Raw genomic sequence first — 20,312 nt, 5'->3', positions numbered from 1 at the left:
GCCTGTTCCTGTACTGTACTGTTCTATATTTTATGTTCTCTTAATGTTGATTGCTTTAGTTTATGTGGTAATAAAGTCCATTACATCCTGGTGTTCTTCCTGTGACCATGGAAAAACTTCCTTTCCCTCAAGGTGATATAAGAATATAACATTAGAATAGGCCATTAAGCCTCTTGCAGCAGCTTACTATTCCATAAGGCTGTAGCTAATGATTGAACATATCAGTTTACTGCTTAAAGTGTTCTTATAGGACAAATCTCTGATTTAATTTGAATCAAGATGAATCATAGGATTTGGGAAAATTCCTGATGTAGTGTTAAGTGCAACTTATTTCAAATGTTTTTCAATGTTTCAAAATTTCAAACTTGTTTTTTAAAATTACTGTGTGTGCAAGTGTGGGAGATATGGGAATACAAAGAGGCAAAATAACCGTTTGATATGAGCCATTTGAAAAAAAATGTATTAAAATTATTCTATTTAGGTATCATTTACTGCAGTTGGCAGCAGCGGTAGAGTTGCTGCTTTCCAGCACCAGAGACCCTGGTATAATCCTGACCAGGGTGCTGTGTGTGCGGACTTTGTCCACTCTCCCAGTGGCCACGTAGGTTTTCTCCTGTTTCAAAGTGTTCAAAGGGTATTTTATTGTCACGTGTACCAAGTAAGGTACAGTGTAACTCGATTTACCTTCCATATTCCAAAGACATGCAGGTTGATTGATTCTGTAAACTGTCCCTAGTGTGTAGGATAGAACTAGTATATGGGTGATCATTGGTCAGCGCCGACACGGTGAGCCGAAGAGCCCGTTTCCACGCTGTATCGCTAAACTAAACTAAAGTTGTACATTGAAGTTGAATTTTTGTGGTATTAAAAATGAATTATGTAAAACTAGTTTGTGTACCTGATTATAATCAAATGAATGCTTATATTTGTCATTAACCGTTTATTGACTGTAATAAACGATAAAAAAAACATTTTCACAGGTTGGGAAGGTCCACCGCCACCTCGTGGGTGTGAAGTCTTCGTAGGAAAGATTCCTCGAGACATGTACGAGGATGAATTGGTGCCTGTGTTCCAGAGAGCAGGGAAAATTTATGAATTTAGACTGATGATGGAATTTAGCGGTGAGAATCGCGGTTATGCATTTGTTATGTATACGACAAGAGAAGAAGCCCAGAATGCAATCAAAATGCTTAACAATTTTGAAATTCGACCTGGAAAATTTATTGGTGTCTGTGTTAGCTTAGACAACTGCAGATTGTTCATTGGGGCAATTCCAAAAGAGAAAAAAAAGGAAGAAATACTGGAAGAAATGAAGAAAGTTACTGAAGGTGTTGTCGATGTCATTGTCTACCCCAGTGCCACTGACAAGACAAAGAACCGAGGATTTGCTTTTGTAGAATATGAATCTCACAGAGCTGCTGCAATGGCCAGAAGAAAGCTTATTCCAGGTACTGGAAAATATTTTAGGAGTAATTTAATAGTTGAAATCTTCATTATTGAATCAATATCTTTGCCAACTGTAAGTTTAATATTTAAGTAGTTCAGGGAAGGAACAAAGTTGTCCTGAAATTCTAAAAATAGGGATGGGTTATCTTGAAGACTAGTATTTGGTTCTCGATATTAGTTTAATAAATGTGGGCATAATCCAATTGGAACGGTTAAGGGAAAATATGAGTGCTCGTCAACGTTTAGATTTGCTATGGCCTTATGTTCAATTAATAAAAAATAGTACAGCATAGGAACAGGCCATCAGCCTCTGATGTCAATGGTGCCAAAAGAACATCATGCCAACTTTGACTACTCACATCTAGCTGGGATTACAGTAATACCTCAATTAGTGCTCTAAATACAATCTTAGAAGTAAGTAAGTAAGTAAGTTTATTGGCCAAGTATTCACATACAAGGAATTTGCCTTGGTGTTCCGCCCACAAGTAACAACATGACATACAGTGACAGTTACGAATGACTCAGAAAACACTAAACATTAATAATAATAAAACATTAATGATAAAGCACCATTGATCAAGCATGTGAACCAACAAAATACCAGATCAAAGGGAGGCTACAGATTTTTGGCTGAGAAAATGGTAGAAAATGGAGTGCGAGACACGTTAGCAGTCGGCAACCTACGGCCCCCGGGCCGAATACGGCCGGTAACCCGAAATCATCCGGCCCGCATGCGGATTTTTTCCCCCCATAATCATTCGGCCCGCCGATCGCCTCCCCGAGCGCGGCCGATCGCCTCCCCGAGCACGGCCGATAGTCTACCCGAGCACGGCCGATAGTCTCCCCGAGCACGGCCGATCGCCTCCCCGAGCACGGCCGATAGTCTCCCCGAGCACGGCCGATAGTCTCCCCGAGCACGGCCGATCGCCTCCCCGAGCACCTCCCCGAACGCCTCCCCGAACGCTTCCCCGAGCACCTCCCCGAGCGCGGCCGAGCACCTCCTCGAACGCTTCCCCGAGCACCTCCCCGAGCGCGGCCGAGCTCTGGCTGTACCGCATCCTGTGCAAAGCTGCCGGCACGGCCGCGCATCCTCTGTGAACACGTTTAAGAATCGAAGGTAGATATCGAAGGTAGACAAAAATGCTGGAGAAACTCAGCGGGTGAGATATGCAAGGATTGCATGAAGCTGCCTCACCCGCTGAGTTTCTCCAGCATTTTTGTCTACCTTCTGTGAACACGTGATTTGATGCCTGCCATTGGGGGCGGGATCATGTGTACACATGATAGATGTGGCCCGCCATCCGCTCACAGACATGCGTCCCGGCCCCTATGCAGAACAAGGTTGCCGACCCCTGCCCTGGTCATTATAACATGGAGATGCATTCCCGTTATTTTTAAACTCTTTTATTGCGAACTCTTGCTTTCTCACTTGTAGGTCTGTAGCTTTTCCACAAATGTTTACTCCCTATGTTTACCCGTTTTATTTCCATTCGCGGCTCCAGTACTTTTGACCGGAGCTGTGATTCCCTGATAGGAGCTTTGATTCCCTCACTTAGATTTGTTGCGTTAGATTTCCTTGCGCAGAGTTGTTGTGTTGTCATATTGCAAATCTCCATAAGCGGCCACATTCTGTGGTTTCTATTGGTTTTTGAAAAAATGCAACTCCAAATGAAAGAGCAAAGCAGCTGTGATACTAAGTGGGGTATACCTGTGTACAAGCGGTCTATAATCCCTTCGTCCTCTGTCTGTTATATACAGTGCATTCAGAAAATATTCAGACCCCTTCACTTTTTCCACACTTTGTTACGTTACAGCCTTATTCTAAAATGGATTAAATTCATTTTTTATCATCAATCTACACACAATACCCCATAATAAAAAAAACGAAAACAGGTGTTTAGAAATTTTTGCAAAGTAATTAAAAAGAAATATCTGAAATATCACATTTACATAAGTATTCAGACCCTTTACTCAGTACTTTGTTGAGGCACTTTTGACAGCAATTACAGCCTCAAGTCTTCTTGGGTATGACACTACAAGCTTGGCACACATGTATTTGGGTAATTTCTCCCATTCTTCTGCAGATCCTCTCAAGCTCTGTCAGGTTGGATGGGGAGCATCGATGCACAGCTATTTTCAGGTCCCTCCAGAGATGTTCGATCGGGTTCAAGTCTGGGCTCTGGCTGGGCCACTCAAGAACATTCACAGACTTGTCACGAAGCCACTCCTGCGTTGTCTTGGCTGTGTGCTTAGGGTCATTGTCCTGTTGGAAGGTGAACCTCTGCCCCAGTCTGAGGTCCTGAATGCTCTGGAGCAGGTTTTCATCAAGGATCTCTCTGTACTTTGCTCCGTTCATTTTTCTCTCGATCCTGACTAGTCTCCCAGTTCCTGCCACTGAAATACATTCCCACAGCATGATGCTGCCATCACCATGCTTCACCGTAGGTATGGCATTGGCCAGATGACCAGCGGTGCCTGGTTTCCTCCAGATGTGACGCTTGGCATTCAGGCCAAAGAGTTCAATCTTGGTTTCATCAGACCAGAGAATCTTGTTTCTCATGGTCTGAGAATCCTTTAGGTGCCTTTTTGCAAACTCCAACGGGCTGCCATGTGCCTTTCACTGAGGAGTGGCTTCCGTCTGGCCACTACCATAAAGGTCTGATTGGTGGAGTGCTGCAGATATAGTTGTCCTTCTGGAAGGTTCTCCCTTCTCCACAGAGGAACTCTGGAGCTCTGTCAGAGTGACCATCAGGTTCTTGGTCACCTCCCTGACCAAGGCCCTTCTCCCCGATTGCTCAGTTTGGCCGAGCGGCCAGCTCTATGAAGGTGGTTCCAAAGTTCTTCCATTTAAGAATGACGGAGGCCACTGTGCTCTTCGGGACCTGCAATGCTGCAGGAATTGTTTTATTCCCTTCCCCAGAACTGCATCTCGACACAATCCTGTCTCGGAGGTCTACGGGCAATTCCTTCATTTTCATGGTTTGGTTTTCGCTCTGACACGCACTGTCAACTGTGGGACCTTATATAGACAGGTATGTGTCTTTCTAAATCATGTCCAATCAATTTAATTTACTACTGGTGGACTCCAATCAAGTTGTAGAAACATCTTGAGGATAATCAGTGGAAACAGGATGAACCTAAGCTCAATTTTTAGTGTCGTAGGAAAGGGTCTGAATACTTATGTAAATCGGATATTTCCGTTATTTATTTTTATTGAATTTGCAAAAATTTCTAAACACCTGTTTTCGCGTTTTTATTATGGGATATTGTGTGTAGATTGATTATTAAAAAAATAATGTAATCTATTTTAGCATAAGGCAGTAACATAACAAAATGTGGAAAAAGTGAAGGGGTCTGAATACTTTCTGAATGCAGTGTACATCTATCAAGTCACTTCTCAGCCTCTGACACATAAGAGAAAACAATCTAACTTTGTCCAACCTTTTTTAATCGATTATACTTTCTACTTCAGGCAACACACTGGTGAATTTCTTCACACTGTCTCCACATCCTTCCTATAATTTGGTATCCAGAATTGCACACAATACTCCAACTGTGGCCTAACCAAAGTTTTGTACACAGCTGCAACATCACATCCAAATTTAAATACTCACTCTGACCAATGAAGGCAAGTATGTTACGTGCCTTTGTTATTACCTTATCCGCCTGTATTGCTACTTTCATTGAGCTAGACTTTCCTCCCAAGATCCATCCATACATCAATGCATCTCAAGGTCCTGTAATTTATTTTACATTTTCCTTGTATATTTTACACCCCAAAGTGCAACACTTCACACTTGTCCAGATTAAACTCTATGTGCAATTTCTCTGCTCTCATTCAGCTGGACAAGTGCGTCCAGCTTCAGCTCCTGAAGGACCGTGTTGGGGCACTGGAGAAGCAGCTGGATGAACTCAGGGCCATCCGGGAAAACGAGAGTTTCCTGGACAGGACCTACATTGAGGTTGTCACGCCGAGGATAGGGGAAGAATGAAGGCGTGTGACTGAGAGAAAGGGTGGTAACCGTGGAGTGCAGGAGACCCAGGTGGCTGTGCCTAATGAAAACAGGTACTCCCTCTTGGGAACTGTCGGGGGAGACGATGCTTCCAGTCCGAGCGGCGGGCACGTCGGTGGTTCCAATCCTAGAGATGGGACTCGACCGGCATCGGGCAGAGCCATAGTGGTGGGTGACTCCATGTTCCGAGGAGCAGACAGGAGATTCTGTGGCGGCAGATGAGATGCGAGGATGGTCTGTTGCCTCCCTGGTGCCAGGGTTCAGGATGTCACGAGCAAAATTCAGAATATCCTCGAGAGAAAGAAGGTGAACAGCCGGCAGTAGTTGTGCACGTAGGCACAAACGACATTGGGAAGAAGAGGAAGGAGGTTCTCCAACGTGAGTTCAGAGAGTTAGGAAGAAGATTGAAAATCAGGACTTCTAGGGTGGTTATCTCTGGATTGCTTCCAGTACCTGCCACAGAGGGCAGTGGAGGCTAAATCAGTGGATGGATTTAAGAGAGAGTTAGATATAGCTCTAGGGGCTAGTGGAATCAAGGGATATGGGGAGAAGGCAGGCACAGGTTATTGATTGGGGACGATCAGCCATGATCACAATGAATGGCGGTGCTGGCTCGAAGGGACGAATGGCCTCCACCTGTACCTAATTTCTACGTTTCTACCTCGTGCTAGTGAGGACAGGGACAGGGCGATAGGGGATCTGAATGTGTGGCTGAGGGGCTGGTGCAGGGAGCAAGGATTTAGATTTATAGACCACTGGGATCTCTTCTGGTGTAGGGGTGACCTGCACAAAAGGGACAGGTTACACATTAACTGGAGGGGGACCGACATTCTGGCAGGCAGGTTTGCTAGGGCTATACGAGTGGGTTCAAACTAAATAGTGGAGGGGGGAGGGATTGACAAATTAGGAGTATAAAGATGGAGTTGAAGGGGAAGTGAGTACAGGAAAAATTACAAAAGATTCTTGAATTAATGGGAAGGAAAGTTCGAGAAGGGATAAAAGAGTAAGGTCAGGGCCAATTACGAGCGGTGCGAGGGGGGACGTGAATACGGAGGTCAAAGTGTTGTATATGAACGCGCGAAGTATAAGAAATAAAGTGGACGAGCTTGAGGCTCAGTTAGAAATTGGCAAGTATGATGTGGGAATTACAGAGGCATGGCTGCAAGAGGGCCAGGGCTGGGAAGTGAATATCCAAGGGTATACTTTCTATGGAAAAGACAGACAGGTGGGCAGAGGGGGTGGGGTAGCTCTGTTGGTGAGGAGTGAAATTCAGTCCCTTGCAAGGGGTGACATTGAAACAGGAGATGTGGAGTCAGTATGGATAGAACTAAGGAATGGTAAGGGTAAAAATACACTAATAGGACTTATCTACAGGCCCCCAAACAGTAGCCTGGACATAGGGTGCAAGTTGTTATGGGAGATTTCAACATGCACGTAGACTGGGAAAATCAGGTTGGTACTGGACCCCAAGAAAGGGACTTTGTAGAGTGCCTTCGTGATGGATTTTTAGAGCAGCTTGTATTGGAGCCTACCAGGGAGAAGGCAATTCTGGATTTAGTGTTATGAAATTAACCGTATTTGATAAAGGAACTTGAGGTTAATGAGCCATTAGGAGGTAGTAACCATAATATGGTCAGGTTTCATCAGAGTTAGATAGAGCTCTAGGGGCTAGTGGAATCAAGGGATATGGAGAGAAGGCAGACACGGGTTATTGATTGGGAACGATCAGCCATGATCGGCGGTGCTGGCTCGAAGGGCTGAATGGCGTCCTCCTGCACCTATTTTCTATGTTTCTATGTACATTCTCCTCCAAATCATTGATATAAACCACAAACAGCGATGGGGATAGCAGTGATCCCTGAGCCACACCAGTAGTCACAGACCTCCAGTCTGAAAAATAACCTTCCACCATCACCCACTGCTTCCTTCTATAAAGCCAATTTTCTATCTAGTCGACTAACTCCCCCTGGATCCCAAGCGATCTAACCCTCCAGAGCAATCTACCATTGCTGGTCCATCTACACAACGTCTACGGATTTGCCCGTGTCAATATTTTTGGTTACTTTTTCAAAAAAAATCAGATTCATAAGACACGATCTCCCCCGAAAAAAAAGTTATGCTGACTAGCACTAATCAGCCCCTGTCTATCCAATGCATATATATCTTATTCCTCAGAATAATTTCCAGTAACTTGTCTCCTGCAGATGTTAAGCTCACTGGCCTATAGTTCCCAGGGTTTTTATTGGTGCCCTCCTTAAATAGAGGCACAACATAGGCCACCCTTCAGTTTTTAGCATCTCACTGTCTAATGAAGGTTCATATATCTCAGCCAGAGCACCTGTAATCTCTTCTCTAGCTTTTCACGGTATCCTTGGTTATATGTGATCAGGCCCAGGAGATTTATTTCCCATCAGATACCTCAGGACATTCAGCATTTCCTCGACTGTAGTATGGACCGTCCTCAAGACCTTCCATTAATAGTTCAAGTTCAAGTGAGTTTATTGTCATGGGTCCCTGTATAGGACAATGAAATTCTTGCTTTGCTTCAGCACACAGAACATAGTAGGCATTTACTACAAAACAGATAAGTGTGTCCATATACCATGACATAAATATATACACACATGAATAAATAAACTGATAAAGTGCAAATAACAGAAAATGGGTTATTAATAATCAGAGTTTTGTCCGAGCGAGGTTTAATAGCCTGATGGCTGTGGGGAAGTAGCTATTCTTGAACCTGGTTGTTGCAGTCTTCAGGCTCCTGTACCTTCTACCTGAAGGTAGCAGGGAGATGAGTGTGTGGCCAGGATGGTGTGCGTCTTTGATGATACTGCCAGCCTTTTTGAGGCAGCGACTACGATAAATCCCTTCGATGGAAGGAAGGTCAGAGCCGATGATGGACTGGGCAGTGTTTACTACTTTTTGTAGTCTTTTCCTCTCCAGGGCGCTCAAATTGCCGAACCAAGCCACGATGCAACCGGTCAGCATGCTCTCTACTGTGCACCTGTAGAAGTTAGAGAGAGTCTTCCTTGACAAACCGACTCTCCGTAATCTTCTCAGGAAGTAGAGGCGCTGATGAGCTTTCTTGATAATTGCATTAGTGTTCTCGGACCAGGAGAGATCTTCAGAGATGTGCACGCCCAGGAATTTGAAGCTCTTGACCCTTTCAACCATCGACCCGTTGATATAGATGGGGCTGTGGGTCCCCCTCCTACTCCTTCCAAAGTCCACAATCAGTTCCTTGGTTTTGCTGGTGTTGAGGGCCAGGTTATTGCGCTGGCACCATATGGACAGTTGCTCGATCTCTCTTCTGTACTCTGACTCATCCCCATCAGTGATACGTCCCACAACAGTGGTGTCGTCAGCGAACTTGATGATGGAGTTCGCACTGTGACTGGCTACACAGTCATGAGTATAGAGTGAGTACAGCAGGGGGCTGAGCACGCAGCCTTGAGGTGCTCCCGTGCTGATTGTTATCGAGGCTGACACATTTCCACCAATACGAACAAACTGTGGTCTGTGAATGAGGAAGTCGAGGATCCAATTGCAGAGGGATGCGCAGAGACCCAGTTCTGCGAGTGGTAACCAGCTTGGAGGGGATGATTGTGTTAAATGCCGAGCTGTAATTGATGAATAACAGCCTGACATATGAGTTTTTGTTGTCCAAGTGGTCCAGAGCGGAGTGGAGGGCCAGCGAGATCGCATCCACCGTTGATCTGTTGTGGCGGTAAGCGAACTGCAGTGGGTCCAGATTTTTGTCGAGGTAGGAGTTGATTTGCTCCATGATCAACCTCTCAAAGCATTTCATCACCACCGGCGTTAGTGCCACTGGTCGATAGTCATTGAGGCACGTCACCTTACTCTTCTTGGGCACTGGTATAATTGATGCCCTCTTAAAGCAGGTGGGGACCTCAGACCTCAGAAGTGAGAGGTTGAAAATGTCCGTAAAAACTCCAGCCAGTTGGTCCGCACAGGTTTTTAGAACACGGCCGGGTATACGATCAGGTCCAGATGCTTTTCGGGGGTTCACCCCTCTGAAGGATTTCCTGACGTCGGCCTCTGTGACTGAGACTGAAATACCATCACAGCGAATGGGGGCTCGGGAAGGCACATCAGTATTCTCCCTATCAAAGCGTGCGTTAAAAAAAAAATGGCGCGGCCCTGTCCAGTCGCCGTTGTGGCAGCTCCGCGAAAATTGTGTGTGTTTTTAACTTTTATGTTCCTTTTTAACTTATTTCTAAGTTCTAACTCCCTAGTACTAACAAAGTATGACAGGGAAACCCTCTTAAATCTAAACTCCAGGGCAAACGGAGACTTTTTAAACTCTGTTCACTGATCCAGCATGGCCAGCAGAGATCAGCAGAAGCTGCTGCAACAACAATGGAAGCTCGGCTGCAAGGAAAACCCGGAGAAAACATTGAGGAAAGCGGGGGGGGGGGGATTCGGAATAGGCTGAAAGCCCAAGCCTTTCGTCCACCTCTGCCCAGCATTCTTCTGGCGAATGTCCAGTCCCTGGAAAACAAGCTGGATGACCTCAGGGCGAGGGTCAGATTCCAGCGGGACATAAGGGACTGCAACATCCTCTGCCTGACTGAAACATGGCTGACCTCACTGATTCCGGATCAGGTAATCTGCCCAACCGAGTCCTTCACTGTCCACCGTGCTGACAGAACAGAAGCATCTGGGAAATCCAAGGGTGGAGGAGTCTGCTTCATGACCAATAACAACTGGTGCAACACTGGAAATATCAAGATGCTTTCCCGTTCCTGCTCGCCGGACCTGGAGCACCTGACGATCTCATGCCGCCCATTCTACCTTCCCCGGGAGTTCAGCGCAGTGATCGTCACAGCCGCCTACATTCCACCGCAGGTGGACACCGACATGGCACTATCGGCCCTACACGATGTGCTATGTCGACATCAAAACAAGTACCCGGATGCGGCTATGGTGGTGGCTGGAGATTTTAATAAATCAAATCTCAAGAAGGTCATGCCGAACTTCTACCAACACATCACGTGTGCCACCAGGGGGGAGAGAACTTTGGACCACTGCTACACACCGTTCAGGAAAGGCTACAAGGCCGTTTCACTCCCTCCCCTAGGAAAATCTGACCACGCTGCCATTTTCCTGTTGCCGGAATATAAACAGGATAGTTCGGGAAGCGGTTGAGACGAGGGACGTAAAGCGGTGGTCCGACCAGTCAGAGGCCATGCTGCAAGATGCACTGAGTGATGTCGACTGGAATATGTTCGAAGCAAGTTCCAGTGACGTCAGTGAGTTCGCGGAAGCAGTCACGGACTTCATCGCAACAGTAACCGACAACATCGTCCCCACGGTAAGGGTAAGCACCTTTCCGAACCAAAAACCCTGGGTAGACAGGTCTGTTCGTGTGGCCCTGAATGCTCGCACCACTGCCTACAACTCGGGCCTGACATCAGGAAACATGGACGTCTACAAGGCAGAGTCCTACCGACTGCGAAGGGCGGTGAAGGACGCAAAGAGGAGGTACAGAGACAAGATGGAGTTACAGATGGAGCAGCAGGACACCAGAAGCCTGTGGCAGGGGCTACGGATTGTAACCAACTACCGGAGCACCCCTCCCTCATCCGCAAGTGCCGGCACCTCCCTAGCTGATCACCTGAACTCCTTTTACGCTCGTTTCGAGAGGGGCAACACCACCCCAGGTCTGCCGACTATCGACAATACCGCCAGCGGGCTGGCTACCGAAGCTGAAGGGAGGAATGTGCACACATTCTCGCTGTCCGAGCACGGCGTGAGGAGGGCTCTGACACGGGTGAACACGAGAAAAGCTGCAGGCCCTGATGGCATCTCGGGGCGAGTACTCAAGTCCTGTGCTACGCAGCTAGCTCCAGTGCTCACTGCATTATTCAACCTCTCCCTGGACAAGTCCGTGGTCCCTGCCTGCTTCAAAAAATCTATCATTGTACCGGTACCTAAAAATGCCTCCCCAGCCTGTCTGAATGACTACCGAGGCCCTTACCTCGGTAGTCATGAAATGCTTTGAGAGGCTGGTGAAGAAACACATCTGCGCCTTCCTCCCTCGGAATATGGACCCGTTGCAGTTCGCATACCGTCCGAACAGATCCACGGACGATGCGGTCTCCCAGGTCTTGCACACCGCTCTCTCCCATCTGGACAGCCAGAAGGGGGGCTACGTGAGGATGCTGTTCATAGACTACAGTTCAACCTTCAACACGATAGTCCTCACCAGACTGGCCGGGAAGCTAATGGAATTGGGGCTCAACACCTCCCTGTGTGCCTGGGTCCTGGACTTTCTCACTGCCAGGCCCCAGGTAGTCAAGATGGGAGGGAATACATCGAAGTCCCTCACCCTGAGCACAGGATCGCCCCAGGGTTGCGTCCTCAGCCCCCTATTGTACTCCCTGTACACACATGACTGTGTGGCAAGGTTCAGCTCCAACTCAATAATTAAGTTTGCTGATGACACTGTGGTGGTGGGCCTGATCTCAGACAACGATGAGAAGGCCTACCGGGAGGAAGTGGCTGATCTAGCACTCTGGTGCCAGGATAACAGCCTCCTCTTGAACATCAAAAAAACTGAGGAGCTGATCATGGACTTTAGGAGGGCACATCATCCGAGGACGTACACTCCATTGAGGATAAATGGGGATCCTGTGGATAGGGTGAACTGTTTTAAATATCTGGGAGTCCACATCTCCGAGGATATGACATGGGCATCACACGCCTCAGCACTCGTGAGTAAGGCAAGGCAGCGCCTTTACCACCTCAGGCAATTGAGGAAATTCAGAGTGTCTCCGAGGATCCTCCAGTGCTTCTACGCAGCGGCGGTGGAAAGCATCTTGTCCGGGAACATTACCATCTGGTTTGGGAATTGCTCTGCCAAGGACAAGAAGGCTCTGCAGAGAGTAGTGCGTTCGGCCGAACGCACTATGGGAACTTCACTCGCCCCCCTGCAGGAACTATACATCAGGAGGTGCAACTCCAGAGCCAACAATATCATGAGAGACCCCTTCCACCCCTGCAACGGACTGTTCCAGCTGCTACGGTCAGGCAAACGCCTCCGTTGCCATGCGGTGAGAACAGAGAGGTTGAGAAGGAGTTTCTTCCCAGAGGCCATTCGGACTGTAAACGCCTATCTCACCAGGGACTAACTCTACTGAACGTTTTTCCTTCCATTATTTATTATGTAAAGGTATATGTGTGTTATGATTGTGTTTATAGTTTGTTTGGTTGTTTGTCTTTTTGCACAAAAGTCCGCGAGCATTGCCACTTTCATTTCACTGCACATCTCGTATGCGTATGTGACAAATAAACTTGACTTAACTTGACTTGACTTGACTTGAGCTCGTCAGGGAGTGATGTTTCGCCAACAGGATGGAAATGTTACAACCAAGAGAGCATAGGCTTCAGATGCGAGGTGGGAAGTTTAAAGGCTGGTAGGTGCCTAGAGTGTGCTGCTAGAAGCAAACACAATAGTAATGTTTAATAAGCATTTAAACAGACACATGATCAGGCAGGGAATAGAGGAATATGGACTTTGGGATTAAATGGTGCTCGCGATTAAATTGACATCATGGTCAGCACAGACATCGTGGGCTGATCCTTCTGTCCCTATGCTGATCCTTCTGTTCGACCTCTTCTCTCAGCATATTCCAGATAACCACTGCCATCTGTGAAAAACATATTCCTCGGATCTCCTTTAAAGTTCTCTTCACCTACTTTAAGCCTGTACTCTCTAATTTTGGACTATCCTGTCCTAGGATTTAAAAAAAAACTATATTCCTATCCATGCCAGTCATAATTTTACAAATCTCTGCATAGTCTTCCCTCAGCCACCTATGTGCCAGTTGAACATAAACACAGACAATCCATCTGTCCTTATAGCTTCAGCCCTTCATTGCAGGTAAACGGTGAATCTGTTCTGTGTTCTCTCCATTGCTATACATTCTTCCTGTATTATGGGGACCAGAACTGTACTCCAAATACAGTCTAACCAATGTTTGTAATGCTACAACATGATGTCCCATCTCAATGCCTCAGTCAATGAAGGCAAACATACCAAATACCTTCTTCATTACTTTATTCACCTGTGTCACCATTTTCAACTCATCATGGACTTGTACCTGAAGGTCCCTCTGCACATCAATGCTTTTCACTCCTGCCAGAATTTGACTTCCAAAAGAGCATTACCACACATTTGTCCAAATTTAATTTCCATCCGTGACCACTCTGCTCAACTTTCCACTGTATTCCTCAACAACCTTTCTTCACTATCTACAAACTGCACTGATTTATGTTTTCTCAAACCTACTTATTTAGTGACCTCTGGTGCTGTCGGTGTGGAGTTTGCATGTTCTTCCTCTGACTGTGTGAGTTTCTTCCAGGTGCTCCAGTTCCCTCCACATTCCAAAGACATGCGGATTTGTAGGTTAAATAGCCACTGCAAATCACCCCTAGTCTATAGGGAGTGGTTGAGAAAGTGGGATAACATAGAACTAGTATGAACAGGTGATTGAAGGTCGGCATGGATTAAGTGGGCCGAAGAGCCAGTTTCCATGCTGTAAACTAAACTATGCATGATACAAGTTAATTCAATTTAATCTTGATTGTTTTTGTCTCTTGCTTAGAGTAAATTGGTAACATGGTATCATTGCTATAATTTGCCCGATTTCTTTTTGATTTGCACAAATGTTAGACATGAATAATGCACCATACAGTTGCACAGTGTAAAACAATGAGTATTTTAGTATTTAACAACGTATAATTATGTCCATGTTGCTTTTGATTTTTTTTCCAGGCACTTTTCAGTTGTGGGGACATACTATACAGGTGGATTGGGCAGACCCTGAAAAAGAAGTTGATGAGGAAACTATGCAAAAAGTTAAGGTTCTTTATGTGCGAAACCTAATGATATCTACAACAGAGGAAACTATCAAGATGGAGTTTAACAAAATCAAACCTGGAGCTGTTGAACGTGTGAAAAAACTCAGAGACTATGCATTTGTGCATTTTTTTGATAGAGATGATGCAGTTACTGCTATGAATATTATGAATGGGAAGTGTATAGATGGTGCTAGTATTGAAGTCACCCTTGCAAAGCCAGTTAATAAAGATGGGTCTTGGAAATACACTCAAGGCAGTCAAGTCAGTCTGAATTGTGAAAGTCAGCGCCTGACGTTTACTAACAAAGAAGATGGAGGGCCTAAAACGCCAGGAAGATCTCCAAGCTTACCAGCACGCTTGAATGGTCATCACAGTCCATGCTCACCTGAACTGGAAAGGTGCACATATCCTCTTTTTCCAGGGATAAAGCTTACACCTTTGAGCATTTATTCTTTAAAGCCCAGTCATTTTCAATCCTCGATTACACACTTGGAATACTACTGTAACAAAAATAACTGGGCACCACCAGAATACTACCTATACTCTACGACAAGTCAGGATGGCAAACAGCTGCTCGTTTATAAGGTAGTTATTCCATCCCTTGCAAACAGTTCACAAGGCACACTGAGCCATTTCATGCCTGATAAACTCTGCACTATGCTGGAAGATGCCAAGGAGCTAGCTGCACAGTATGCATTAACACATTTAGGTAAGTATATTTGTTATTTCTGGCTCTAATTTAATGACGAAAAGAAAACTTGTATTTTATGATCATTTATATTTGTATTTTATAATAAGGCACATTTTCACAGAAGTACAGGTCCTATGCCTGATTTGCCTTAACTTATAGAAGACAGCAGGAATGAATATTTCTGCAGATTGCAGCTTCCTTTGGAATGGATCATGGAATCATTAAATCGCATTTGGCCCACTGAACCTACTGTATATTGGCTCCCTAATGAGCGATTACTTTCCCTCTGCTTTCTCCCTATGGAATGCAAATTAATTTCCTTCCTGCACTTATCCAGTTCCCTTTTAAAAATTCCTCCTCTTCTCACCATTTGCACCACCCTCAAATTGATCATCGCTGCTCTGCATGTTTTTCTCCCTCTGTGTATTATGCAGATGACTTTAAATCTTTATCACTCAATCACTAATGCTCAGTGCAGCTTCCTAATTACCGGTACCCTGTTTAAACCTATCAGGACTATCAACCGAAGGACATCAGTTCTTCAGTTTAATCTTGCATCTGAAATCCATCATCTTTACAATTATCAAAGTATGTCTAAAGACTTGTGCCTTAAGTGTTAAAATCTTTTCGAAACTCATCCCTTCCCGCCCAAACCACCCACTTCCCAGGAACCTTCCGTTGCAACCGCAGAAGATACAACACCTGTCCCTGCGCCTCCTCCATTGACTCCATCCACGGTCCTAGACAATCTTTTCAGATGAGGTAGAAGTTCACTTGCACCTCCTCCAACCATATCTAGTGCATCCGTTGTTCGCAGTGTGGGCTCCTATATATTGTGAGACCAAGTGCAGACTGGGCAGTCGTTTTGCTGAACATTTACGCTCATAGCCTACGTAATATCCCAGTTTCCAAACATTTAAACTCCTTCCCATTGCCCTACTGACCTTTCTGTCCTGGGCCAATGTGAGGAACAGCACCTCATATTTAGCTTGGGCTGCTTAAACCCAGCGTTTGAATGTTGATTTCTCTAATTTCAATTAACCTTTGCAGTCCCTCTCCCTTCCCCCCTCACCCACCATAGTCACCCTACTAGTTCCACTGTTTGTATCCATTCGTTATTACCTCTTCCCCAGCTAACAATAGCCCATTATGGGATCCACCCTTCCACAGCCATCATGTTGCTGGCCCTGCTTTGTTCTGGCCTTTTCTTATCTCTAGTTCCCTCCCCCTACTTTCAGTCTGAAGAAGTGTCTCCACCTGAAACGTCACCCATCCATTTTGTCCAGAGATGCTGTCTGACCCACTGAGTTACTCCAGCACTTTGTGTCTATCTTGTGTATAGACGTTGGGATGTTATGTTAAAGCTGCACAGGACGCTGGTGAGGCCACAGTTGGAGAATTGCGTTAAGTATTGATCACCCTGCTATAGGAAAGATGTTGTTAAGCTGGAAAGAGTGCATGAGGATTTACGAAGAAGATACTAGGATTTGAGGGCATGTGCTATATAAAGGGCGAGGTTAGACAGTCTAGAACTGTATTCCTTGGAGTAGGAGGATTAGGTGATTTTATAGAGGTGTACAAGACCACGAGGGGAATAGATAAGGTAGATAGATGCACAGAGTCTTTTATCCAGAGTTGGGGAATCAAGAACCAGGGGGCATAGGTTTAAGGCGAGAAGGGAAAGGTTTAATAGGAATCTGAGGGGTAATTTTTTCACCAAAACATTTGTAGTTTGGTGGTGGATATATTGCATGAGCTGCTGGAAGAGGTAGTTGAGGCAGAAACTATTACAAAATTTAAAAAACATTTGGACAGGTACATGAATTGAAAAGCTTTAGAGGAATATAGGCCAAATGCATACACCAGGGTCGGCATGGGCAAGATGGACCGAAGAGGCTATTTCTGTGATCTATGACTGTATGGTTTCAGAGATGATTTCAGCCTGACATCCTGAGTATTTCCAACATTTTCTACTTTAATTTAATTAGTTGATTAGATTGTAGATGCTTAGCTTTTTTTGTAAAAGAGGGGTTACGGGCAGATACGATAATGAGAAGCATCACCTCGGGTTTTGATAGGATATTAAGATTAAAAAAGTAAATTAATAAGCTAAAAAGATAAATCAGATTAAGGCCATTTGTTATTTGTTAGAAGTGGACTCAAATTTGTGACATGATGCCAAATCATCCTCAAAGCCTAAATACTTACTGCAATTTTTTAATAACAAGGCATAGAATATAAGACCAGGAAAATTATGCTAGAGTTTGTTTAGCACAGAATTAGAGAACATTTGGAATTCACAGACAATGGATCAAGTCCATTCAATCTGTCAAGTCTGTGTTGGCTTTATATAAAACCAATCCAACTAACCTGTCCTCTTCCCTGTCCTATCCCTTTAGTCCCATAATGTCTTCCTTTCATGTATTCAAGTTTGTACAATAATGTAGCTAGTGCAGCTGCCTCATAGCTCCTGTCACCCAGTTAGATCTTGACTTCAGGAGACACATGGAACTGCACATGATGGAATCTTCAGCAAAACACAAAGTGCTGGTGGAACCCAGCAGGTCAGACAGCATCTGCAGAGGGAATGGCAATGTCTTGGATCAGGCCCCTTCTTCAGACTTGTTGGATTTGGGGGGGGGTGGGCAAAGTGGAAAAGTGAGCTGAGGACAGGACAAAACCTCGCAAGCAATAAGTGATAATCGAACATGGATAACGTGGACTGTCCATCCCTTCCAATGATGCTGCCAAACCTGCCAAGTTCCTCTGGTACACTGTTTTGCTCAATATTCCAGCATCTGCAGTTTCTACTGTCCCTATGTAGATCTGTTCCAGAATTATGAGGAGGTTCCAAGATTTTGACCCCAGTTAAAATGAAGTGAAAGCAATATTTTTCCAATTCATGGACGTGTATCAAAAGACAATACAGTATAGCACAATTCTGAATGGTGTGTGTATCACCCCTGAAAGTGACAGTGTGCCGAATGAGTGCTTGGTAAAACACATGGGATCTTGAGATCCATAGCATAGCATACAGAGCAAGGTTGTTATCTTGCTCCAACACAAAATACTAATTTGATTTCAACTGGAGCACTAACTCTGAATCTGGTCACCTAATGTTAGGAAGGATATGCAGGTGCTAGAGAGAGTCCTAAAAATATGCTAGAATGGTTTTAGAGATCATTTTCACTACCTTTATCAGATCCTTTTATGGTCTTATCTGTTCTGGGGAAGACCCAGCTTCTGCAATCTATATACAAAATTGAAGTCCCTCATTGTGGGGCTCATTTTCTGATATCTGTCAGCCTTCTATTAAGCCTTTAGAGGAACTGTTGTTTTTTGTCTCTACTTATAAAGCTCAGAGTCCTGTAAGCATTTTAAATATTTGGTCTGCCACTTTCAATGACAAAAAGGCTTGAGGACGACCCCCCTCCTACTGACATGGGTATCCCTCCTTCTGAAGCCCTCCCTCCGGGCTCAGAAGCACCATGGGTCCAGTGGAAGACGCTCAACCGCCTGAGAACAGGAACAGGGCGATCAAAAGCTGCCATGGCCAGATGGGGCTATGAAACTGGCCAAACCACCTGTGAATGTGGAGAAGAGGACCATACAATGCAGCACTGCCTTGTCTGCCCCCTACTACCCAACCAGTGCAGCCCAAAGGATCTTGCAGTGTTCAATAAAAACGCAAAGGACTGTGTAAAGGAATGGGAAACTGTCATATAACCAACCAGCTTCAAAGACACGAAAAGAAGAAGAATGACGTATTCATACTTATCTATCTATATTACTAAAAGTCTGATCTTTGACTGATTTTAGAAAAAACGCTGCCACTTATGGCTGTGATTTTTGGCCATCTTACTCGGAGTCCCGCTCCGCTGTGCAGGACAAGAGGATTTTTCCCATCGATGAAAAATTAAAGAGTTATTAGTGTTTAAAAAATGTTGAGATTCTCTCTCCTGTCAATCAGGCCATGAAGGCCACGCCCCTTCTGGTGTTGGGGGGGGACTATAAAACCCAGAAGTGTGGGTGTGGCTCAGTCTCTGCAAGGTGGAGGAGGGAGAGGTCACGACTCGCTGTCTTGCACCCTGCTTGAAGTGGTAAGAAACTGCACATTAAATTTGGTGGCCTTGCACCCTGCTTGAAATGGAATTTCAAGGAATAGCCGTGAGTCAACTGCCAGCCCATCAGCCGTGAGTGAGTGAGAGCTGCCAGCCCATCAGGCTTGAGTGACTAAGCCGCCAGCCCAAGAATCCATTCGGCCCACAATGTCCATACTAGCCCTCTGGAAACCAGTCCCTTCAGCCCACAACACCCATACTAGCGCTCCAGAAAGCCCCTCCCCCCCCCCCTTACTGGCCACTAATATTGGAATTGGTGGAGAGGTGGAATATTGAATTGGGAGACCAGCCCTCCCATGTGATGCTGGGACCCAATGGGTCCCACTTAGTCTAGTATTGTATAAAGTTCTGTTCAGATGGAAAAGACGTGGTTGCTCAGTGAATGGTACAATGGAAATTTGTGCAAAAGACACCAGAATTAGAACATTTTAACTATGGGGAGAGTTTGAATAGACTGGAATTGTTTTGGAAGTAAGAGAACATTTAAACAAGATGTATACAATTGTAAGAACTGTACATGAGGTAAATAGGAGGAACCTATTCTCTGGGATGAGGGGATAATAAACACGGCCATAGATTTTAGTCATTTATAGAAGAATTGGGCAAAAGATAAAAAAATTTAACGATGGGGCAGTAGATGTCTGAAACTTGTTGCCTTGGTAACATTGGTAAAGGTGGAATCCTTCATCACATTTATAAAGTCCCTTGACATTTACTTGAAAGATGACTTGTTTATGGATTAAAGGTTGGAAAATGGGATTAAGTTGATCGACTCCACCACGGCCTACTGGGTTGTACATTTTTCTGTGATTCAGTGGTTCGTTCCCACTGAAAAATGATTTTAAAAGTGTCCTGAAGATGCAAAGGAAACATGAGAAAAGTTTTTAGTTTTGCATTCTTATATAGGGATGTTGGAAATAGAATTCATAGGATAGGCACTCGAGGAAACATTATTTTCATGACTGTGGGGAGAGAGCCAGGGACTGGGCTTGATGCTCTGCTAGGCACTGATGCTCTGCGAGGAACAATGCTATTTAATGATGATCAGGGATTTCACAGCTTTCACCGCAAGCTACTCACGTTTGCCTTTGCCAAGGTGTCTGATCCTTGGTCAGCCCGACAGCAGCGCCACCTGACCTACATCTCAGAATA

General features: G+C 45.1%; 1 protein-coding gene across 1 annotated transcript in view; it reads left to right on the top strand.

Moving 5' to 3' along the window:
- The window catches only part of rbm46 (RNA binding motif protein 46), a 50,253-nt gene that overhangs the window by 7,948 nt on the left and 21,993 nt on the right, over positions 1-20,312 (top strand). Inside the window, exons 2-3 of the mRNA XM_033020273.1 lie at positions 981-1,448; positions 14,263-15,057. Of these exons, the coding sequence (XP_032876164.1) occupies positions 981-1,448; positions 14,263-15,057 (1,263 nt within the window). The remainder of the gene's footprint in view (positions 1-980; positions 1,449-14,262; positions 15,058-20,312) is intronic.

Source organism: Amblyraja radiata, chromosome 1 (genome assembly GCF_010909765.2).
Source record: "Amblyraja radiata isolate CabotCenter1 chromosome 1, sAmbRad1.1.pri, whole genome shotgun sequence".
NCBI lineage: Eukaryota > Metazoa > Chordata > Chondrichthyes > Rajiformes > Rajidae > Amblyraja > Amblyraja radiata.
This window is presented reverse-complemented; position numbering and strand designations above follow the sequence as displayed.